The sequence below is a fragment of the Heteronotia binoei genome, chromosome 2 (genome assembly GCF_032191835.1).
Source record: "Heteronotia binoei isolate CCM8104 ecotype False Entrance Well chromosome 2, APGP_CSIRO_Hbin_v1, whole genome shotgun sequence".
Taxonomy (NCBI): domain Eukaryota; kingdom Metazoa; phylum Chordata; class Lepidosauria; order Squamata; family Gekkonidae; genus Heteronotia; species Heteronotia binoei.
Window position 1 is genome coordinate 61,715,660 of NC_083224.1, and position 24,740 is coordinate 61,740,399.

At 42.8% G+C, this 24,740-nt stretch overlaps 1 protein-coding gene across 1 annotated transcript in view; it reads left to right on the top strand.

Moving 5' to 3' along the window:
• TSPAN2 (tetraspanin 2) overlaps positions 1 to 23,978 on the top strand; it is a 75,182-nt gene extending 51,204 nt beyond the window's left edge. The window contains exons 3-8 of the mRNA XM_060233251.1: positions 8,308 to 8,405; positions 13,177 to 13,251; positions 16,206 to 16,304; positions 18,657 to 18,728; positions 20,427 to 20,510; positions 23,624 to 23,978. Of these exons, the coding sequence (XP_060089234.1) occupies positions 8,308 to 8,405; positions 13,177 to 13,251; positions 16,206 to 16,304; positions 18,657 to 18,728; positions 20,427 to 20,510; positions 23,624 to 23,689 (494 nt within the window). The 3' untranslated portion in view covers positions 23,690 to 23,978. The remainder of the gene's footprint in view (positions 1 to 8,307; positions 8,406 to 13,176; positions 13,252 to 16,205; positions 16,305 to 18,656; positions 18,729 to 20,426; positions 20,511 to 23,623) is intronic.
• The last annotated feature ends 762 nt before the right edge of the window (positions 23,979 to 24,740 follow it).

A 24,740-nucleotide genomic window follows, 5' to 3' on the forward strand; every position in this document is an offset into this window, starting at 1 on the left:
TATATTGAAAGGAGTGGAGGGAGACATCAGATAGGACGTGAAGATCTGAGTTCAGTTCATGGAGTTGACTGCACTGCAGGCAATCAGTGCTCAGGCCTTTGAGGGGTTTATTCAGAAGGCTATAATTGACTTTTGTTACAATCTTAAGAACACTAAGCTAGAAGCAGGGCTTTTTTTGAGCAGGAACACAATTCCAGCTGGCTTGGTGTCAGGGGCTGTGGCCTAATATACAAATAAGTTCCTGCTAAGCTTTTTCTACAAAAAAGCCTTGGCTGGGAGTAAGCAAGGAGCCCCGTGGTGCAGAGTGGTAAGCTGCAGTCCAAGTTCTGCTCACAACCTGAGTTTGATCCCAGCAGAAGCTGGGTTCAGATAGCTGGCTTAAGGCTGATTTAGCCTTCCATCCTTCCAAGGACAGTAAAATGAGTACCTAGCTTGCTGGGGGTAAAGTGTAGATGACTGGGGAAGGCAAAGACAAGCTACTCCGTAAAAAGTCTGCTATGAAAACGTCACATCATGTCACCCCAGAGTTGGAAATGACTGGTGCTCGCACAGGGGGCTACCTTTACTAGGAGTAAGCACCACTGAATAAAATTGGATTTACTTATGAGAAGACCTGCTTAGGGTTGCTCTTTTTTATTTTCCTGTGCCAACTATAGTTTGGGAACTTCTTGAGAATTTGGGAATAGAGCCTGAAAGGGTAGGCTTTGAGGAGGAGAGAGACCCCAATGGGGTATAATGCCATGAACACACCCAAAGTTGCCTTATACTGAATTTATCAGACCGTTGGTCCCTCATGGTCAGTATTGTCTACTCAGGCTTGCAGCGACTCTCCATGGTCCCAGGTGGGGGTCTTTCACATCAGCTACTGCCTGATCCTTTTAACTGGAGATGCCGGGGACTGAACCTGGGACCTTATGCATGTGAAGCAGATGCTCTGCTACTGAGTCACAACCCTTCCCTGACAATACAGTCTACCTCCCAAAGTAGCCATTTTCTCCAGGGGAACTAAATTCTGTAAGCTGAAGATCAGTTGTAATTATCCAGGGAGATCTTCAGGCCCCACCTTGTCTTGTGTTTTATGCCAAATTTTCTTGGAGTCCTTTTTGTTTATTATTTTATTTTAATGGTCATTAGTATTCTCATTTGTTTTAGTGTTATCTTTCTCAGTTCATTATCAGGACTTTGTCACCTTCTGAGATTATCTTTCAATGTTATTAAAACCCTTAAAAATTGCAAACCTCGTACAAAAGTCTTACTAAAGAATTATGAGTTCGAAAAATCTTGTCTCATACATGTATATGCAGACTATGTAGAGCATGGTCTTATCATGGGTTTATCTGATCTATAATTACTTTAAAAATTAATTCCATGTGATAAAGAGAATGGTGACCATCCTCCGATGTTTCCCCTTATTTGATCTATTGGATTAGTATACATAATTTCAGTCTGCTACTTTACATTACATTCAATGCCACCAAAAGGTTAAGCAAATATCCAGTATTGACCTTAGCAGTTTCTAAGAACAGATGGACTTGATATATATGAATGTTTTCTTAGAACTCCAGTTAAAATTGGGTAAAATTGCTGTTAATATTTTATAATCAGTGAGGATATGAGTCTACAAAATTCAAATTTTACTGGATCTTTGTTTTTTATTTTATACAATTTAACATTATTTTCTCTTTTTTCCATCATTGAAAAATCCCAAATTCAGAAACAGTTTTAAAGTTTTATTCAGTGTGGCCTTAGCAGGGCAGATGAATATAAGAAATTGCAGAACTGAACTGAACTCCTGACAAAGCTTAAAGTTACCATTTCCCCCATTTGCTCTTTAAAAAATTCCCACTTGGCCTGTGTAAACAATTCTACCAAGAGTGCCTACATCAATTCCAAATGTTTTCAGAACATACACATTTTAGGTCAAGCAGCTGGATTTTAACAGAGCACTAAGCCTCTGCAAATGTGCAATATAAACAAGCATTTGATATAACTTTGGATAAGTCACTGAAAACCCTTAATTTTTCTCCATCATTTTTGCAGAGTGTGATCTTTGACCAGCCTCAGAACACGAGCCCTTTTCAATCCTTAGGATCTGAGCACTTCATGTACTGGGAGAGTGCACTATGTGCAATCCACTTGATTGCCATGGTCATCATGTGAAGAAGGCAACACATTTTGTCCCCACTTCAATACATGTGATCAAAAACCCTTAAAAGGGAAGGGGGTCCAGTTGCACATACTGAAGCTGAAGATGTATACATTGCCTTCTCACTGAGTGACTTTAACGCAAAATTCATGTAGTAGCTGCAATATGTAAACTATACCTAAAAGAGAATGGAAGTATAGAGATCAACAGAGAATAAAATCTAAACACAATTTTATCCCTGTTTTTTCTTCAGTTTAACATAGAGTAAAGCATGCTGCCTACTGTGAGTACACAGGTCCTATTATTTTAAGTTGGGAAGCATTGCATTCTGAATCCTAAATAATTTGTTTTGGTAAACATGCAGGAGGAAAGAATGAACATTTAGTACAGTATTTGTGCAGTACTTAATCACAATTATAATCTGATTACATGAAAGGTTTCCAAATGTTTTACTGCAGTAAAACATGAGAAAGGAAAAGATTCAATTTCATTACAGAAGAGCTATGGGACAGGATGGAAGGAAAATTGAAATGCAGGATTTTCTAATTATCTTGAGCCATTAACTCTCTGGATTTTCATTCAAACTGGAGAGAACTTAATTTCCTTTTAATAGCTGGTTAAGTAGAATGAAACTCTAGGCCCATTTATGCCCATGGGAATCTCATTTATGAGCTTTCATACTACTAAAATGGTATTCTTGATTATTACACTTGGAATGCTATTCATTGAGGAGACGAAAGGGTAATTTTTATTGAGGGAATGGTTTTACTGGTTACACCTTGCCCTGTGTTGCCAGCTTCTAACAAACCTCAGCTTGACAACCTGTAGGTTTGCCAAGTCCAATTTAAGAAATAACTGGGGACTCTGGGGGTGGATCCAGGAGACTTTGGGGGTGGAACCAGAAGCAAGGTTGTGACAAGCATAATTGAACTCCAAAGGGAGTTCTGGCCATCACATTTAAAGGGACTGCACACCTTTTAAATGCCTTCCCTCCATTTGGAAATAATGATAAAGGGGCACCTTCTTTGGGGGCTGATAGAATTAGACCCCCTGGTTCAATCTTCTTGAAACGTGGAGGGTGTTTTGAGGGGAGACATTGGATGCTACACTGCAAATTTGGTGCCTCTACCTCAAAAAGCAGCCCCCCTGAGCCCCAGATACCCACTGATAAATTCTCCATTATTAATTTGCAGTGTAGCATCCAATGTCTCTCCTCAAAACACCATAGGAAATAGGGAGTGCCCGGCAGACATTTCCCGCCCCCCCCCCGCTTTCTGATGACCCTGAAGTGGGGGGAAGGCCTCCAAACTGGGGGATCACCTGCCCCCACCCGGGGATTGGCAACTCTAACAACCTGGCAACCCAAGAGGATCAATGGCTTGCTTCACACATAACACAAAACCATAGTTTATTTTAACTGTAGTTAGTTTGTGAAACTAGCAGGGCTGCATTCCCCCAGTGTTGGATATTGTGCTGTCACTGTGCTATATCAGTTGTTCACAAATGGAGTAGCTTGCTTACACAGGATAGTCCAGCTCCATATTACTTTTGTAACAGAGTGAAAGATCACTATCCAGTGCTGTGGGATTCCTTTTGTAGACCGTCATTCAAATCCTTGCTTCAACAAACACTGATTCATCGCTTTTGCCCTGTTGTTGCTGTGTCACCAATTTGAGTAGGGAAGTAGTTGATGATGGCAGAGGGCTGCTGCTGGGGGAAGCCCATTATGAATCAGTTGAATTTGGGCCCAATTTGCCTTTCTCTACCTGCTTTTCCAAATCTTAGCACTTCCCATTCTCATCTCTGAAGCCTACTGGGTATCTTCAGCAGCCCTGGTTGAGCATAACTTACCTCTCAGACTTACGATAAGGCCAAAATGTCACTTTGAATTCCATGGTGAATTGTGAGATAGAATGGATAACAAAAAAAAAAATCACCATTTTTACAACTTAGGAAGCTTCCTGGCATGTGACTTGTTCCAGTTTGTAGGTGGAATCCAAGCTTCAGAAGTCTATAGATATTTAGTGGGATGATTCTGGATATGTGCATAAAGATAATACAGCAGATACTGGATGCCTGAACTCCCCCCACCCCAGTCTAACAAAGTATTGTCTGTTCCCCAAGTTGGACTCCTTTACAATGGTAGCAGTCACTGACAGTGCTGGGAAGGAGTTACATCATTAGCCCGAATGTGAGTGGTGCTGTGGGGTTTCTAGCACATTAGTGCTGGCTGCATAAACAAGTAAACTTCCTCTGAGGTTAATTATGTGCAAAAACACTGGCTGAAGGTTTGCATGTCACCTTTGAGACAGGGCTCTGAAACAGGGAAGGAGCAACATACAGTTTGCCTGCCTGGAACACTGTCAGCTTCCAACTTAGGCACACACAATACTCCACCCACTTTGCAGCTGTGAAGTCCTCTCCGGTCACTCCATTAACTGTGCAGAGTGATGGAATTTTGCATTCATCACTAAAGGCAAAAGCCCTGTTTATCCTTAGCTATTACACAAAATGCTTTTTGATATTAGGTGCAAATTCATGTTATGAGGTTGTTGCTTCCTTTCCCAGCCTCAAATTAGACATTCCTAAAACAGGAGGGAAAGGAAAGAAAGGTAGAGGAACCTTGTCTAAATCAGAGATGGCCAGCTAGCATACCCAAAACAATTTTACCTGGCCCTGAAAGTCCTGCCAAATGTTTATCATGTGGTTAAGGAAACCACACCTTTGTGTTACCTCACACTTCAGTTTTTGCATGTAATATTCCAGTCTTAGGGCCAAACGAGTTGAGACAGCATCCTTGTGGCTACTATGAGAACACTGCCACCATTTAAAAGTCATTTATTTATTTAGTAGATTTATAGTCTGCCCTTCCCCATAATGGGCTCAGGGCGGATCACAAGCACAATAAAACAGTAAAAATGCAACAATAAAACCATAAAACAATCAACAAATAATCAAAATATGCAGCATGGATGGTACAGCGCATTTTATAGATTAAGATATAGATGTAAGTGTCATAGATGTCATAGTTGTAGGCCCAATATCTAGCAGTCTGAAAATCTGATGTAAGCAGGGGCACCTTGATGTAAGCAGTAAGGTGAGGGCAGCGTAGCAGGCTGAGGCATTAGTAATCCCTCCTTCCTTTGACTTAACAGTTGCCAAAACATCCAGACATGCACACACACAGCTGTTTCAGCATTTGAAAAGGTAATGGAACAAGAGTGCCATGCTGAGGGTCCAATTAGGATTGGGCCTTGTGGCATTTTTAAATGACTTTAAATGACAATGGCATTCTCTGGGTGGTGACAGGACACTGTCACATCTTGTATGCCCTTGAGGACATATGCTCCATAATTGTAATGTTCTCATTACGGGGTAGCATTAAGAGTGCCATAGGGTCTCAGGGATCTGGGTTCAAATCACCACTCAGCCATGAAGCTTACTGGTTGATCTTGGGCCAGTCACAGGGTTGTTGTGAGGATACAGTGGAGATGAGGAGAACCAAATATACTACCCTAAGCTCCTTGGAAGAAGGGAGAGGTAAAAATGTAAAAAGTAGATTTGCTGACTTCATAATTATTAGGGAACCTGACCACTTGTGAAAAGGTCAGTTCATATGAACATATGAAGCTGCCATATACTGAATCAGACCCTCGATCCATCAAAGTCAGTATTGTCTACTCAGACTGGCAGCGGCTCTCCAGAGTCTCAAGCTGTTTTTCACGCCTACTTGCCTGGACCCTTTTTTAGTTGGAGATGCCGGGGATTGAACCTGGGACCGTCTCCCTACCAAACAGATACTCTACTACTGAGTCACTGTTCCTCCCCGAAGTATGAAAAGTTCATGTCACAAATGCCACTTCCAGCCCCCGGGACACTGTCCAGAAATAAGCATGGCCCTTGAGAGTACAGAAGCTGGCCATCTCTGTAAATACTAGGAATTACATCAACAGTCCTGAACCAAAATGACCTTATCTCGCTTGAGTAATGTTGGGTGGATATGTGTGTCAATAGGAGCCTTTAAATCTCTGTCATTCATATTTTCCAGCTGAAGTCAGCACTGGGGAAGGGTAGTACCAGACACTGCTCAGCCTCAGTCTCTGCAGGGCAGGGCAGACGCTTTTAAAAGGGAAAGTTAAGAGGTAGCTTTTCCCCTTAGTCAAGAGCAGCTCTCTACAGGGTACACAGCACTTTCTCTTCCACAAGGAATTTCATCCACAATGAGTGAGGTTAGAGAAGCTTTTTCCTCAGATGCCTTAAAAGGGAAGCTTTGCTTTGAGATGACAGTTCAGCTTAGTGAGTCATACAAGTGAAATGCTAAAAGCTACTGAAGCAAGGGCAAATTGCCTGGCAATTAGGTCCCTTTGGAGTGGCCATATCTGGGCGTCATGCCTCAAGGGATTGCAGCTTTGCTTTTGAGATAAGGAAGGCAGCCAGGAATATAGGGAAGTACAAAGCCAAGAAGACATGCAAGAGACAGCATAGTGAATTAGTAACGGGCCCATAGACAGGATATGACTGAGGATGTCTGAAGTGCATTCTTTGCTATAGTTACAAACTTCCTTTAGAATGGGGGTGTTAAACATGCAGTTTGGGGGCCAAATCAGGTCCCCAGAGGACCCCTAACAGGCCCCCAAGCAACTCACTGTCACCTGTTTCCTTCTCCCTATATCTTGCTTCCTTCTGCATAACAGCTTGCTTTGCAAGGCTTGCTCAATTGCACAGGAGCCCCAGAGTAAACCCTCTGTTTTCTCCATTGGCTGAGGCTCCTTCCCCCCCTGGGGAAGGAAGGAAAGAGCCAGAACTTCCTTTGCCCAGTTCCCTGGATCCCATGGGAAAGATACAAAGAAAGCATCTTTAAGACCAAGCATGTTTTAATTTTAAATATATATATATATATATAATTGTGTTTGTGTTCATTATAAAATTTATATCTCTGTTTCCTAATCTTAAATAGGTACACACATGGCCCGGCCCAACATGACCCGGCCCAACAAGGTCTCATTTATGTCAGATCCAGCCCTCATAACAAATGAGTTTGACACCCCTGCTTTAGAAAGTATTAGCTTTGGTAGTCAACAAGAGGGCAACTCTGTGTCACTTGTCAGGTGATAACCACAGCCCTGTTCTTTTGCTACTGTTTCCCCAAAGTTATCTGGTCCACATTTGGATTTTGTCATACAGATAGCCTTTTCTTCCCTCAGAAATCTCAGAGCAGCATGGATTGCGCTTGCCATCCAGATGTGGGACTTCAGCCACTTAGTTTTTACAGAGCTATACAACTGGAAAGTGAAAGGGCAGATTCACACAAAGGACTTTTGTCCATAAAAGCCAAGCAGCCGCCACCACCACCCCATCATAGATACAATCTTGAGCGAGTCACATACACTCAGCCTAACCTACTTCAAAGGGCTCGTATTGGTATAAAATAGAGGAGAGGAGAATGATGTAAACTGATTTGGGTATCCACTGAGGAGAAGGGCAGGGTAAAAATTAAGCAGATAAATATAGCATGTGTGAGCAGGATATAAATAAATATGGATATGCAAAATGCATTGTGCAAGCTTTCAAACCCATCAGGAGTCTCCATCAGACTTAAGATGGAAGTATGAAAAGTAAATCTTATGGTTAAAGAAAAGGGCAAACCACTAAGGTATAAAAATGTTTGCAAAAGTATGTCTTATCTGAAGGGCATATTCCTCCCTCTAGTGGAGCAGCTTTGGCTTTTCATTTTATTTTAATAATACATAAATCTTGTCTGCTGTAGGTTAGAGCTTCTTTCTTTTGCCATCACATGTCTCTCAGCTGTTGGACTCCAAGGCTGTGTTTGCACTCTTGCATCTGTATTTCTATTCTGTGTGCTGAACAGCAAGACAGTGTGCAACTTTGGTTATGATGCAGTTCAGCATAATCGTGAAATGAACTGTCCTCTCCAAAGGATTATTAGGTATACACAGCATCCTAGAATCTGGATGCTGAGTGCATTATTGGCCTATTTCGTGACAAAAGGGTGTTGTATTGACCAGTTCTGCACTTGAAGGGATAGAAAGCAGATGAGAAACATCCTAACTCATAGGTAGAAGCTTCTCACTAATTCTCTTCCCTCTTCTCCTCTCCTATCTTTCTCCTTTCTTTCCTCCCATCTCTGGATTCCTCCATAGGACTCTATGTGCTTGTGGGAGCAGGTATACTTATGATGACAGTGGGATTCTTTGGATGTTGTGGAGCTGCCCGTGAATCTCAGTGCCTCCTTGGAGCAGTAAGTAATGAATTTTTTTGCATCTAGGGTGGCATAATCTTTCCAGAATTCTCAGATGGGATGGGAATAAGCAGATTGTCTTGTGGAAATTCAGTAATGCAGAGGTGGACATGGAAGCTAAAATGCTCCTCTGATGGAAGGCCTGTTGCGGCCAAAAGTAAGGGACACACTGGATTGGCTGGAGGAGGACCACTGCTCTCAACTAACACACCTGAGGAGCCCTCTGGAGGGGAAGAAGACCTGCTTCCTAGTCATTGCCCTGGCAACCACCTGGGACAGGCATGGCTGAAGAGGATTCAAGTGTGCCTGCTGAGCTGCCAAAGCCAAATTTCTGCCTCCCTGTTGTTACCCAAAATACTAGTCTCCTATTTAATTGGGGGGAATTAGCTTAAGGAGACAGAGCGAGAGGCAGGTAACTGGAATCTCTCACAATGTATTCAAGGATTTTTCTTTTTTACGAGAACTCTCAAATAAACCAGGCAGATGTTCAACCAGAAAGACTTTTTATTAAAAGATAAATAAAAGGACAACACACACACAAATACACTCAAAACATGCAAACTAGCTAAGAGAAAAATAGCGAGGAGCAGGAATAGTTGAGGGGGAAAGGTCTATAATTACCAGATCTTGTAGAGGTCCATGGAAGCAGCAGCAAAACAGCCAGGATTTCACAGGGAGAAGAGAGGAAAACTCACAAAATATTTATTTATATTCCACCCATTCCCCCATTGGGGGCTGAGAGCAGAGTACATCAAATAGAAATAAAATCATAAGACTAATTACAACATTCATCAAAGTGCAGCAAAATGACTCAGCAAGATGACATCACCACAAGGTGATATAGCACAAAGTAGTACCACAATACAGCACCACAGTACAGTAGTGCAGCAAAGCAGCAAAGCAGTAGGGGGGAGGCCAACTGATCGATAAATAGATGCCCGCTGCCTCATCCAAAGACCTGGCGGAACAGCTCCATTTTGCAGGCCCTATGAAAGGCCAATAGGCCAGGTAGGGCCCGGATCTCCATAGGGAGCTGATTCCACCAGGTCGGGGCCAGGACTGAAAAAGTTCTGGCCCTGGTGGAGGCAAGATGGGCATCTCTTGCACCAGGGACTATCAGAAGATCTTGGGAGGCCGAATGAAGCAACCTCCAGGGCGTATATGGGAGGAGATGGTCCAATAGGTATGTTGGTCCCAGGCCACGCAAGGCCTTGAAAGTCAAGACTAACACCTTGAAACGGATCCGGTATTCTATAGGCAGCCAGTGCACGTTGCAGAACACCAAAACACTCACCCATATAGGTGATGCAGTCAGCAAGAGAACTTCCGCATTCTGCACCCGCTGCAGTTTCTGGATCAGTTTCAGGCCAGTGTAGAGCGAGTTACAGTGATCTGGGCCTCCATGGAGAGGGAGGCATCCAGAATCACCCTCAGACTCTTCACCTATTGGGCCAGCACCAGAATGGTGCCGCCCAAGGCTGGGAGCTGGATGCACGAGCCCACCCACCCCCCTTGACTCAGGTACAGGACCTCCGTCTTAGTTGGATTTAACTTCAGTCAGCTCTGCTGTAACCATCCAGCCACAGCTCCTACCGCCTCAGACGGTTGTTCAGGGGCAGAAGACAGTCTGCTGTCCATCAACAGATAGAGCTGGGTGTCATCAATATACTGGTGACAACCCAGTCCAAAACTTCAGGCAATCTGGGTAAGGGGGCGCATATAGATGTTAAATAATATGGGTGAGAGGATAGCTCCCTGCGACACTCCACATATAAGTGGGTGTCACAGGGAGGTCTGCTCTCCAAGCATCACCCTTTGTCCCCATCCCCAGATGAAGGAGGAAAACCATTGCAAGGCTACCCCCTGCACCACAGCACCGGCGAGGCAGTGGGTCAATAGGTCATAACTGACCATGTCAAATGCTGCTGATAGATCAAGAAGGTCATCTGTGAGGGCAACTAATACCATCTCTGTCCCATGGCCCGGGCGGAAACTGAATTGGAATGGGTCCAGGGTGGATGTTTCATCCAGGAAAACCTGCAACTGCTCCACTACCACTTTCTCAACTACCTTTCCCAGGAACGCCAAATTCGAAACTGGGCAGTAGTTAGCTAGTACTCTAGGGTCTAGCGAAGGTTTTTTCAGAAGCAGCCAAATTACAGCCTCCTTTAACATCTCTGGGAATGTCCCACTTGTCAGGGACAGGTTAACAATATCATCCAGAGAATCCCTGATGTCATCCTGGCAAGTCTTCAAAAGCCAGGATGGACAGAAGGCCAGGGGGCAGGTGGTAGGCTTCACTGCAGCCAGGATCCTGTCTACATCCTCCAATGTGAGTTGACTGAAGTGGTCCAATACCGGACCATCTGATGGCCAAGGGGCTTCCAGTTCACATACTGTATCGACCATAGCTGGGAGATCCTGGTGAATAGTCAAGATTTTATCTGCAAAATGCGTTGCAAAAGCCTCAAAGCCAGTATCCAATTCCCTGTCTTTTTGATTGCTCAATGGCAAAGTTGTCAGAGACCGAATCACTCTAAATAATTGGGTTGGGTGCGACTTTGCAGACTCTATGGAGGCCGCATAGAAGTTTTTCTTAGCGGACTTCATAGCCTTCTCATAGACTTTCATAAGCGTTCTATAAGAGGTTCTGGACTCTTCATCACGAGTATGCCGCCACACTCCCTCTAACTGTCAAAGCTGTCGTTTCATCCTTAGCAAGTCCAAGGAATACCAGGGAGCTGCTTTGGCACGTCAGTGAAGAGGGCGCCGGGGGCGATGTCATTGATGGTAGTGGAGAGTCGGGAATGCCAGTCCTCCACAAGCTCATCTAATGACCCACCAGGGGGCATTGGATCCCACAGGGCCTCTTGAAACTGCTCTGGGTCCATTTGGCTCCGCGGCGAGTGTGAATCCACTCGCTGCCTAAACAGGGTGGAAGCTGCAGGTCCAGCCAGACTTTCAAGGCATAGTGGTCTGGGATAGCATTTGCTGCCATCAGATCCACTGATATCCCCGAAGATCAGGTCTAGCATGTGTCCAGCCCGGTGTGTAAGAACTGATATAAATTGGTTGAGTCCCAGTGTCTCCATGGATGACATCAGGTCCTGCGCCTGCGAGGATGCCGCATCATCAACATGGGCATTGAAATCCCCCAGGACTAAAAGTCTGGGGAAGTCCAATGCCCAAGTGGACACTGCATCCAACAGGGCAGGTAGGCTCTCTGGTGGTGCATTAGGTGGTTGGTACACCACCCAGATCACCACACTCTCCTCAGTTTCCCACACCAGACCAGTGCACTCTATGCCAGCAATGTTTGGGTCAGGGAGTGCCCTGAAAGTAAAAGAGTCTTGGATGAGCACAGCAACTGCGCCCTCCTCCCACCCATTTGTCCATGACCGGTGAAAGATGGCAAACCCAGGTGGGTTACACTGGTTCAAGGCGACAGTTTCACCATCCCGCACCCAGGTCTCTGTCATACAGGCCAGGTCCACTTGCTATTTCGTAATAAAATCCATAACATGGCGGTCTTATTATTAATGGACCTGGCATTAACACCAATGAAGGAGATGGGTAATTTGTCCTAGCCCCACAACCAACATGCCTCAGGATGGGACATAGGTGGAAGGGGGTCCAAGCATTTGCATACTGTTGATACTAGGGACACACAAACACTGCACTGGTGACTAGCAGCTCTTGATATAGGGCAAAATGCTCCCTGGGGCAATCTGACATATTTGCCTCCTTCAAACAATTTTATGGGTTTTTCAGAAGTAATATTTGGGGAAAGCTTGATGGGATTTTCTGAGGTGGACTACTAGGTGTAAATGGGACTTGATAACCCTTTAAGTGCCAGATGGAAAAAGCCAGGGCTTTTTTTGAGCAGAAACACACAGGAATGCAGTTCTAGCTGGCTTGGCGCCAGGGAGTGTGGCCTAATATACAAATGAATTCCTGCTGAGCTTTTTCTACAAAAAAGCCCTGTGTGAAATAATGGTGACATCAGGGGGTGTGGCCTAATATGCAAATAAGTTCCTGCTGGGCTTTTTCTGCAAAAAAAAAAGCCCTGGGAAAAGCTACTAAGTTTGGTGAATAAGTTGGTTTTTATACCCTACCCTTCACTACCCAACCAGCTTCACTACTACAGAGTGGATTACAATCACTTTTCCTTCCTCTCCCCACAGCAGAAAGTGAGGTAGGTAGAATTGAGAGAGCTCTGAGAGAAGTGTGACTGACCCAAGAGAAGTGTGACTGACTTTGTAACAGGTCTGCATGACAGCAATGGTCTGGCCCTCTCACATTCCTCCCTCCCCCCTTTCACCTTACCACATTCCTTCTACCCCAAGAGGCAAGTGGGTTATGAAAGTTTTATCACCATCTTGGATTTCATATTGTTTTATAATTGATGCTTTATATTTTAATGTTGTTTTATTTTGATTATTTATTGTATTTTTCTCCTAATATAAGCCACCCTGAGCCCTGATTGCAGGGAAGGGTGGCCAACAAATTGAATAATTAATTAATTAAATGTTAACTACCAAAACTTGGGGAAAGTGTTTTCCACTAGTAAGCAAGGGAAAAGAGAGTCCCCTTTGACCACCCAAAAAGCTGTTCTAGTCATCATGGGACAAAAAAGGCTATGCCAGGGATCATGGGGCAGAAGAGGGACAGGGGCTTTAGGAGCAAGATTGAAAAGCCATCTGAATCCAGCCTGTTGTATCCAAGATACCATGCAAATTAAACCGATCTTTCTGTCTTTGTCCTGTTTTAGTTCTTTACTTGCTTGCTGGTGATTTTTGCTGCTGAAGTCACTGCTGGAGTTTTCGCTTTTATTGGCAAGAAAGCGGTGAGTGAACCTTATCTTCTATGTTCTGTGGAGGAGCCACAAACCAAAGCAGAATATAAGGAGCTGCCTTAGGATTTATCTAGGCATACAATTCCAAAAGCTTGGGTGAAGGGACTTCTTCACACATTATGTTTTGATAAAGCAAAGCCTGAGTCCAGTGGCACCTTTAAGCCCAACAATATTTTATTCTGGTTATAAGCTTTCATGTGCATGCACGCATCTTCAGCTACATTGAAATAGAAGTCATCAACCATTACCTAGGTAGAAGGTGAGGAGGATGCTGCCAGGAAGGACCAATTACAGTCAAGATGCATACGTAACTGAGCAGTAAATGTAGCTAAGACCGGATGAAGGTGATTGCTAAATTCTAAAGCAGCAAATTAGCATACAGACTGCTTGGAGGGGCGGGCAGGATAGAAATATAATGAAATAAATAAAGGAGTTTTAACAGATGTGATAACTGAATGGCGTGAGCATGTGTAGCAAGATAAGAAACTAATATCTCTGTTAAGCCCTGGGAGTTCTATTGTCCTGAGTGTTGTAATAACTTGTAACTCAGCAATCTCCAATTCTAATCTGTTTCTGAAGTTCCTTTGTAATAAACAGCTACTTTGAGATTCCCCATTGAATGTCCTGGAAGGTTGAAGTATTGTCCTACAGGTTTTTCAGGTTTTTTATTCTTCATGTCAGATTTGTGTCTATTTATCCTTTGGAGGAGTGTGCATGCAAATAAGAGTTTATACCTAGAATAAAATTTCGTTGGTCTTAAGGATGCTACTGGACTCAGACTTTGTTCTGTCACTTCAAACTGACATAGCTACCCTCCTGACTCTACATTTTTGATAGATGCATTAAAATGTAAAGTGTGATTTTCGTTACATACATCATTGAGGATTAGCTTTGTCTGTTAAAATATTTTTATATATAAACCGATTTCACACTCAGCTTACTCTGTAGTCACGTTCCTCTTCTCTGCGCAGCGTCCGTCGGAACTGTGCCAGAGTTACAGGAAGTGTCGCGGCTTTCTCACAGCAAACGGAAACTGGTTTTTAGTGGTTTCCGTTTGCTGCGTGAAAGCTGCGACACTTCCTATAACTCCGGCACAGATAGTGGGAAATCCGACAGATGCTGCGCAGAGAAGAGGAACGTGACCACAGGGTAAGCTGAGTGCGAAATCGGTCATAAAGTAAGTGGCAAGCCCAGATTTACTGCCAGTTCCATCTTCACATTTTGGGAGGTCCTTGGGCAAAACATCTTCATTGGGCCTCTTGAGATGTGAGGGGTGACAACAGAATGGTTTCTGCACACACCTCTTTCACAACATATATTAAATGTTTGGTTCTTCTGAGGCCAAACCTACAGCGTCACACCAGATTCCATTTGCTTTTCTTTCTGGTGTTCATGTTTAGCGGTAGCTATGTGATGCATCATTGTGGAGGGGATGAGGCAGGTCAAAGACCAGCAGATAAAAATACAGCAGAGGTTCTTTAAGATCTCTGGGTGGGCTGAGGCTGGCATCTGCTGCATCATTGAGGTACAGAACAGCTGAGTTTGCCTGTTGCTGCCACCAAATCCCAGGCATCTAATACTCTCTCCTTCCCTTACACCTGCACTAGAACCTGAAAGGGGCAGCCATGTGCATGTATTTGTGTGTGAGATAATGAATGGGAAGGAGGAGATATCTAGTAAGGACTGAACTCAGCCTGTGCTCAGACCATGGGTCTCAGTAGGCCAAAGGTCAGCAGCTGGTTTCAGAAGTTCTCATAGATGTGTACAAGCCCTAGCAGCACTGATATCAGGCAAGACTGCTGCTGTCTAATACACAAAAAAGTCTTTAGTGGTATGGTGTTGCTTGTACATTTATAGCATTAGAAGGAAAAGTGTTTTGAAGGCTTTGGGGCTTCACACATTTAGTGACGTTCTTCCAGCCCTGCTGCCCTACTCCTCCCTCCCACCAGGCATCCATCATTTTAAAGCTGTATTTCTACAAAAAGTTGTACTTCTACAAAAAAAATAGGTTGTATTTCTATTGATGGGCACTAATATTGGCACGCAGTTTAAGCTGGATCTATCACAGGATCACCGTGGGTAACTAAAGATGTTAGATAGCTAGGTTTAAATAGAATAGATAGGGCTTTTTTTGAGCAGGAATGCCCAGGAATGCAGTTTCAGCTGGTTTGGCATCAGGGGGTGTGGCCTAATATGCAAATAAGTACCTGCTGGGCTTTTTCTACAGAAAAGCTCTGTGTGGTAACAATGATGACATTGGGGTATGTGGTCTAATATGCAAATGAGTCCCTACTGGGCTTTTTCTACCAAAAAAAGCCCTGTTGATTAATTATTAGACCATAACCTGACATTGGTTTATTAAAAAAAGCAGAAGACAGACTAAAATGATGTCCAGGTTAAATATTTCATAGCTAGATATGATTGTGGTACTCAAAAAATATTCCATTTTTTGTCTTTTCTGCCATCCCACTAATGGTTACATAACAAAATTTGATGGCATTTCATAGAATATTTGAGAAATTTATATGAGGACAAAAAGGACTAAAAATAAAACTGTGTCATAGCATTTAGAACAAAAAGGTGGGGTGTCATCTCCTAATACTGGCAATCATTATTATATTCTTGTGTTAAAATCATCTTAGAATGGCTTAAGAGAGACAAAACTATGAAGATATGGGATATTACAAGTTCAAGGTTAGACATCTAGGTTTAAAAAAAAAACCCTGCATTTTTGCAAAGAGCTGCAGCATTCTTCTATCTATTTGTTCACCTGTAGCCTCTTTGTTCCCCTCATTCTCCTGAAATTCCACCAGTAGGTAGCAGACAAAAGGAAAAATCAAGAAGATCCTAGAAACTCCACTGGTTTTTCCATGTTCCAGAGTATCTTCCTTTATTCTCAAGTAAAATGAACATCTATAGTAAGTCCAATTTTTAATTTCCTGCAGGCTGTTGATGAAGTCCAAGCTATTTATAATGAAGCTTATGAAGACTATTTAAAAGATGCAGAGAAAGGCAACAAAACACTGATCCAGTTCCACGATGCGGTGAGTAATGTGTGTGATCTCTAATGTTTTGCTCATCAAAGTTTCCCCCAAGAGGCTTCAAAAAGATGGTGCCCCCCTTGCCCTGCTCCTAAAAATCAGAATGCTGAAACAGCATTCGAAGCATAAAAGTTTTATTTTAAAAAATTTAAGATATCAGTTCTGCATACTTTCAATTAAAATACTTTTAAGGCAGCTGTTTATTTAATTAAAAACAATAAAAAGAGTTAAGCTAGCGGTTCTTAATTAGGACAATATAGGGCCCATGAAGGATGAACTATACATTTTGTGGAGCAATCAGAATTTTTGAAGGCAATTGTGCAGCATTTAGGATTTTTGATGGCCCTTTTTTCCCACTTGCAGTGCCTTTGGCCAGCCAGAGGATGAGGGTTGTTTTGTACTGCTCACCCCCAGCAAAAAGAAATCTGGTGACCCTCAGGCACAAGGCTCTCATTTAATGTATTCCTGAGATCTGGAAATGATTTGCATGTATCATAAATCATACCTGTATGCCTTGTATACAGTGCTCTTTTTGTATCTTAATTTTTCACTTGCTTCTTCAGGGCAGCATTTGATGATAATGTTGTGTACTTGGTAAGGAATAGCAGATTAAAGATTGTTTAAAAGTTGATCTAAAAATGTAAATTTATAAGTAAAAATCTCTAGCATAAATATCTACCCCAATCAGTAGTGAAATCGTTGACAAAAATGGCAATAAAAGAGATGACAAGCTAGATATATAAAAACTTAGAACTGACAGAAAATTCTAGAATACAATGTTGTCTTGGACCTGCCTCATATCGCCATTAGCTGACATTACTACGGCTTGATGGAACTCATGAGAGTCCCTGAGACAGAGAAAACCAGAAAAATAGCTGAGCAGTGGGGAGGCAGTCCATGCCGCTCAGCTGTTTCACTTTTTTGTGCTGTTCCTTTAAAGCTGGTTTTGCAGCTTTTGCAGGGAACAGAAAACAGGGGTTTAAAGGGAATCAGAATCCCTTTAAACCCCTGCTTTCTGCTCTATCCATGAATGGCCATAAACTTTCGGTTTGCAAGTCATGAATAGGGCAAAATTCATGACAAATTTTGCTTTGTGGTTCAATTTGTGCCTATCCCTAGTCAGAGAACTGCAACCAGTCTTTGAAATAACCTGCTTCTCTGCAAACTGAAACTCAAGTGGAACATAAATTCCAGTTCACAGGTGAGCAAACTCAGTAAATTCTTCACATTCAGTGAATATGTGTGTGTATTATATCTATCTGTCTCTTGACACACACACAAGTACCCTCCAGTCATAGCTGACTTACAGCAACTCCTTGGGGTTTTCAAGGCAAGAGATTAACAGAGGTGATTTGCCACTGCCTTCCTCTGCATAGTGACCCTGGAATTCCTTCTCCCATCCAAATACTGTCCAAGACTGACCTTGTTTAGCTTCCCAGGTCTGGCAAGTTCCTGCTGATCTGAGTCATCCAGGTCAGGGTTGATGGACTTTTACAGTTTCTAGCTGGTAATTCAGGTTGAAGACAGGCATTTTTTAAAAAAGGTGTTGAAAGGCAGACAAGAGAGGCAATTACTCATGGTTTGCTTATTATTTAAGCTTTATTTCTGTGAGCTCAGTACAAGTTTGTAACATACACAGACAATCCCATCATGCATACCATCGCATGAAAGAAAATGTTCAGTTTTGTTTCAAAAATGAGAAAAAATAAACTATTGTATTGCACTGCAGTCCCACAGGATATTCATCTCTCTTCAAGCTTTCATTCTGCATGTGCTCATTTCCAGTGAATGAGTTACATTGTTTTTAAAGCATGTCTTAGGAGAGATGACCACTGGCCAAATAAAATGAGCATGTATATCACAGGAATTTTGCTTTCAATTATCTTATAAGCTATCATCTGTCTACAGTATTATGATACACCCTGATAGTAGCAGCATACCATTAGTAGCAATGCTAAAATGGAGAAGGAAGGTGTTTTTTTAAAAGGAGATACATATTTGTACAGGATTTTATGTGGTAATTCTGTCACTTGTGTTAACCTGCTATTTGTTCCAGTGGTGATAAACACAGAGATATGTGTAATAATGTGTGGTAAAAATGTTGAAACGTAATACTAGTTATTTTAAAACCTTTTTGCTGAAAAAGTTAGTAATGAGAAAATGTTCAAAACTGGAGCTATTAAAGTAAGCAAAGCTTTCCTGTCTTTTGCTGAGAAGTATAGCAGTCAGAAAACAGATTATCCTCTGGGAGAAGATTTTAAGATAAATTTGAAAGTGGCTTCTCTGGCATTTTGAAAAATGACTTCATCTGATTTGGAGGTTTTAAATCATTTTCTACCCTCTCTCTCTCTGTAGCTTCAGTGTTGTGGGAAAGAAACTGATCTTCCAGTGAAAGCCACCTGTCCGAAAGACATTCAAGAACACAAAGTAAGTTTCTTCTGGCAGAAAGATCATTCTGATACTGTAGTGTAGTAAAAATAACCTCGGAATGGAAAATGGCAACAGTAAAGGAAACTGGGACTGAGAACCTGGAGGTGGGGGAGTCAAGCAGAGACAGTTGAGCTATCTAGACAGGGGGCAGAGTAGTTTCTGGTTTCATTAGTCTCTTGATGTGCCATTGAGAAATGCTGAATTTTAAACGGCTGACACTGGCAGCTTAACATCCTCAGAATGTCTCTTCTCCCCTTGAAATTTGTCTGCATCCTTCCAGGATATTTGAGGGCCAAACCACACAAGACACTAGGAGTCTTGGGCAGGTAATCAGGTTGCTCTGTAGAAAAGAGTTTACAAACTTAGTTGGATAAATGTTTTGGACTGTGTTCTATAATGCTGCATATAGCTTATTGTAAGTAGGATCCTATTTAGTAATTTCTGTACCACTTAGTGTGTCGTGTTAATACTTATGCTATGCTTCACTTCCCTCTGGTGGCTCCAGACTTCTGAGATCCTAATGCGCTATTACTGAATATCCCACTTTGTTGATTGTACTATGCGTTATCCACCTTGTGTCCCTGTGAGAAAAGGTGGATTATAAATAACATAAATAAAAATATGTGTGAGCCTGATTCAGATCAAGACCATGGTGCTGGGCAAGGGAGGGAAGGTTAAGCGTTTTCTCTGTGCCATTTTCTAAAGCTGAAATAGCTCTGTGGAACTGTTATTTGTCCTACTGGTGAATAAACATGCAGATACCTGTAATTGGTATGTGACCATGCTAAGGGGCAGTAGGACATCATAGGTGTCTTCCATGGTAGACGGAGATTCATTTGGACATAGTGGTGCCTTTGAGATAGTGAACTTGGTACATGCCTTTCCAACACTTCCAGGTCTAAGATGAGCTCCTGGAAATGTTTGTGAGTGTTACAAACATAGAGAAGAATTAGAAGAAGAAGATATTGGATTTATATCACACCCTCCATTCCGAATCTCATGCTCTAATCAATTAACTACAGGTGGGGAAAGTGAGTGGCAGTTACGTCACCTCCTGATGGTAAATATAGATGTGCAGGTTTTCTTATGCCTCTGAGGAGAAGACTGTAATAAAACAGGTTAAAGGTTTTAAAATGCACCAAGGTCTACAGGGACAGAAAAACTATATCAGAGCTTGGGCATGCTAAGGTGGAAAGGTCTGGTTGAACACAGATGTACCTAACATGCATAAATACCAAAACATCAAGTAGCCATAGAAGTCTAAGCAAATGCTTCAATGGCACAGAAAGCCAAATCAGATAAGCTGGGTTGTGTAAGTAAGCTGTTACAGGCCAGTGTGAAGAGACAGAATGAAAGTCACTGAAGTAGTATCTCATTTTCTGTGTTCACCACCATCCTCACCACCCAGCTGAGAAACAGTATCAGTAAGTAATGTAAATTACTTTCACCTCCACAAGTGGGGTATAGCTAAAGGCTGCAGACAGCTGGGCACTTTTTTGCAGGACAGCTGAGGCAGCAGAGGTGGCACCCAAAGGCAGAGACAGGGGGAGAGTGAATTCAGTGGCTGGAAGAAGGGAGGCAGATGGGATGTTTCCTAATGGGTCACAGGCAAAATGAGTGCATGAACTTAATAAAGATCAGGATGGCTTCTCAGTGTTTTGAAGTGAAATGTGTCTTCCTTAATGTCTCATACAGAACTGCCTAGATGAAATCCAGATTCTCATTGATTCAAAGCTTCATTTAGTTGGCATTGTTGGAATCGCAATTGCGGGAATCACAGTAAGTAGTTGTCTGATTTTTTTAATTAGTATTATTAATTATTGTCATTGTTATCACTGTTATATATCAAATTCCCCACATTGTTCCATGTCAGCAAAATCACTGCAAGACATCTGTGGTACACCTGATCATGACCATAAAGGTGGAGGAAGTCCTTCGGTTCAGTTTGATTTGATTATAAAAGGTGCTGAACTCTGGTTGGGGGGAAGTGAATGTTTGCATAGATCTCTTGCTTTTCCTGCTTTAGAAATGCTCACAAAGACCAACTATATCTGTAGATTTTATTGTAATACAAAGACCAAATAGATGCTTGGTGCAGCTGCTTTTCTCCTTTTAAATATGATAGGGAGATCTGTTCACAGAGAAACATTTATCTCACTTGGGGTCCTGGTAGTTAGTCATGTAAGTCTCTAGGTGTCGCCATTGTACACAAATCCAGCTTTAGAAAGTGATCCTCTGACACAACTTACTTGTGTAGACTTGGATAAGAATTGTCCGGCCTGCATCTGTTTGTGTCCTGCTTTGTACTAATGATTATTCTACCTTCTAAGGGCCATCCAGATGTAGCTTAAATGATAAGGAATACTGATGGAGTCGAAATTGTTTGGTAACGGCCTAAATATACTGTTCACACTCAAAAAGGCTTTGGGGGGTAAAGCTGAAGTCAGTCCAATAGCTGAACGTTTAAGAGGACATTGCATCTCCCAGCAAGTTCAAAGATCAATCACCACATTAACAGATTGTACCCAAGAGTGTGAGCAAGTAGAGCACAGGACTTTGCTTCTGACTCAGCCATCAAAAAGCAATGGCAGGCTTCCCAGTTCCGGGTTGGGAAATGCCCAAAGATTGGGGGATAGAGTTTGGAGGCCAGTGTTTGTGGAGGGGACGGCCTTTAGCAGGGTATAATACTATAGAGCTCAGCCTCCAAAACAGCCATTTTCACCAAGGGAAGTGATCTCTATATTCTGGAAATCAGTGGTAGTTCCAGGAAATCTCCAGGCCCCGCCTGGAAGCCGGCAACCCTATGCAGCTTTAAGGACTATTTTTTCCACTACTGTGCAGCCTCCCAGTGTAGCTTCCTCACATCTTCTTGTGCCACAAGTTGCCATTGCTGTCCTCCACTCTGGTGGCCATCAGGAGAAAAACATAACATCTCAGTTATTTCACTTCCAGGGAAACCCCAGAAAATATCTGGTGATTTCTAGAATGGCATGACATCATGTCCAGGTTTTTCTTGTGAAATAACACCATTTCTTCAATGGCACCCCTCCCTAGTCCCCACCCCCTACTCCAAACTTCAATCAGTTGCCAGCCAGTTGCTGGCTACCCTAATCGTATAATTAGGGTTGCCATTTTAAGCTATTTTATAGTTAGAGTTGCCATTTTAAGATATTTTATGTCCTGGCTGGCATTTTAACACTGAAATTTAATTAGCAACTTTTTATAGGGGTTTTTTTTAAAATTTATTTTGTAAGCTACCTCAGGCAGAATCCCTGGAGACTTTCTAAACAAAGGACTAAAGTCTTAGAAAAGCCAAATGCAGCGTCAGGCACTGAGAGGCAGAACTCATATTGTGTATAGTACCAGACTCCAACAGGGCATACCCAAGAGCAACTGAAAGAATGGCTAATCTCGTGAAAGGAAGAAATCCTGTGAGGGGAGCCCTGTAGGGAGTGCTCACCTTGCTGAAAGCCTTCAAAGTCAAGACACAAGGAGGCAAGGAGTATTAGGTGTTCCAGCTTCTGGGCATAGGGTTGCCAATCCCCAGGTGGGGGCAGGGGATCCTCCGGTTTGGAGGCCTCCCCCAGCTTCAGGGTTGTCAGAAAGCGGGGGGAGGGGAGGGAAATGTCTGCTGGAAACACTTTTATTCCCTAGGGAGATTTATTCCCATAGAAAATAATGGAGAATTGATCTGCGGGTATCTGGGGCTCTGGTGGGACTGTTTTTTGAGGTAGAGGCACCAAATTTTCAGTATAGCATCTAGTGCCTCTCCCCAAAATACCCCCCAAGTTTCAAAAAGACTGGACCAGGGGGTCCAATTCTATGAGCCCCAAAAGAAGGTGCCCCTATCCTTCATTATTTCTTATGGAAGGAATTGAAAAGGTGTGCCGTCCCTTTAAATGTATGGCCAGAACTCCCTTTGGAGTTCAATTATGCTTGTCACAGCCTTGATCTTGGCTCCACCCCTAATGTCTCCTGGCTCCACCCCCAAAGTCCCCAGATATTTCTTGAATTGGACTTGGCAACCCTATCTGGGCAGGAACAGATATCTGGGCAGCATCAAGAAAAAGACAAGGTAAGAGAATGGGCAGGGACGAACTGCCTCACCTCATGGATGAGACTGCCCTGGCTGGAAGACCTATGAGTGATTATTCTCAGTGTTTTGAACCTGAAGACTGCAGCCATATAGCCCCAAGTATGGATCAGAGCCATATGGAGAGAGGTCCGAATGTTCAGTCTTAATCAAAGCAGGCCATATTCCTGAGCTGTTAATAACTGTGACAGGGGGAAAGACAAGTTGGGTAGCTAAACTATGCAGCTGGTGGAGGGTTAAATTCTATCTTAGTCCAAGCCATGACACAAGTTGGAATGTAGGCCCTGTGCAGCTGCAGTTGTATTTTAATAATTGGGGGGCTTCTCAACTGTTTTGACCCTCAGGGCCAAACTACAAGTGACAGTGGCCGCAGGTCTGTCCTGTAGCCGTCAATATCATTTTAAGCAATTGTAGTTCTTTAAAATTGCTGCAAGGCCCTGATTTGGCTCAGGCACGCAGCCCAGTGGCTGAGGAGCTCTAATTCCTCCCCACACATGCCTTTTCAAGTGCTGAAACAGCCATGGGGCTGTTTCTGCACCTGAAAAGACGAGGGGGGGAACAAGAGCTCTTGGGGCTGCCATGCACCCAATCCAGCATTGGGCCTTGTGATAATTTTTAAAGAATCACAAAATGGTCGGTGGCCACAGGATGGACCTGTGGCTGCTTGTGGTTTGTCTCTCAGATGCAAAGCTGCCTGAATGATCTTGATCCAAGTGATGTGTTTCTTGTGTGGTTACAACAGTAGAGATGGAGGCGGGACTTTGCTGTTCATTCCTAACGTATGGTCTTTATCTTCCAGATCTTCGGCATGATCTTCAGCATGGTGCTATGCTGTGCAATCCGAAATACAAGAGACATGCTCTAGGACTCTCGCTGCATAACATTACTTTCACACCAGGGAGTGGAGGGCTTCCAGACAGAACTCTGCAAGAAGCACTTGCCCTGTTCAGCTTAACAACTGTAATCCATTTTAATTAGTGGTGTTAACCAACTGACAGAGGAAAGGGGAAGTTTGGTGAGCCTGAGTTTGCATCATTTGTGTTTCAAATTTCAAGTCAAAATCTGAGAAAAATCTGTAACAAAGCCTTTTCCTTACAAAAAGGCAATGGCAGCATCTAAAACTAAATTTATTTTAAATATGAAATTTGCACATACGTGTGGGTGAACAGTGCCTGTTATCTCCATATTCAAGTACAAGTGTGTTGGCACACAGATGCATGTGGTGCAGCTGCGCAGATATCTGTATATATGGTACTCCATATGATTGTATGTATGTTTTGTGGATGTCTGTATTTGCATGCATATTGCTGCGGGGGATGGGGGGGTGTATACACACACACACACTTGGATGCATACCCAGGCTAATGCCCATTCCAAGCAGACTCCTATTTGCTGATAAGCTGTACAGGAAGAAATAACTTTGAAAAGAAAAAAAAAGCTTCCATCTAATCTTCAGCCAGTTTCCACAGTACTCAAAAGAAAAAGATGTAATAATTCAAATTGAGAAAATCTTTGATAAGCTACCAAGTCTGTTCCTAGGCAAGTTTCTTCCTTTAAGGATCTCCATTGTGCCGTGTGCACACTTGATTACAGACTAGGGCCATTATTTTGCTGGAAGCTTCACTAGGAATCCCTGACCTATACAAAAGATGGCAGAACAACAACAAAGAGAAATGGATAGCAATTTAGGCAGTAGATACAAAATGGAGTTTACTGGGGGAATGAACAAGAAGCCTCTTATAGGTGATACACAGCCAGGGGGATTCATGAACAGTATTTTCATGATGAATTTTTTCTTGATGCACTGAGTCTTCTGTTGTTGTTTTCCCTCCTCTGTTGCACCTATTGTCTTTTGTTTTGTTAGGTTGCCAACCTCCAGATTGTGGCTGGAGACCTCCCAGAATTACAACTGGTCT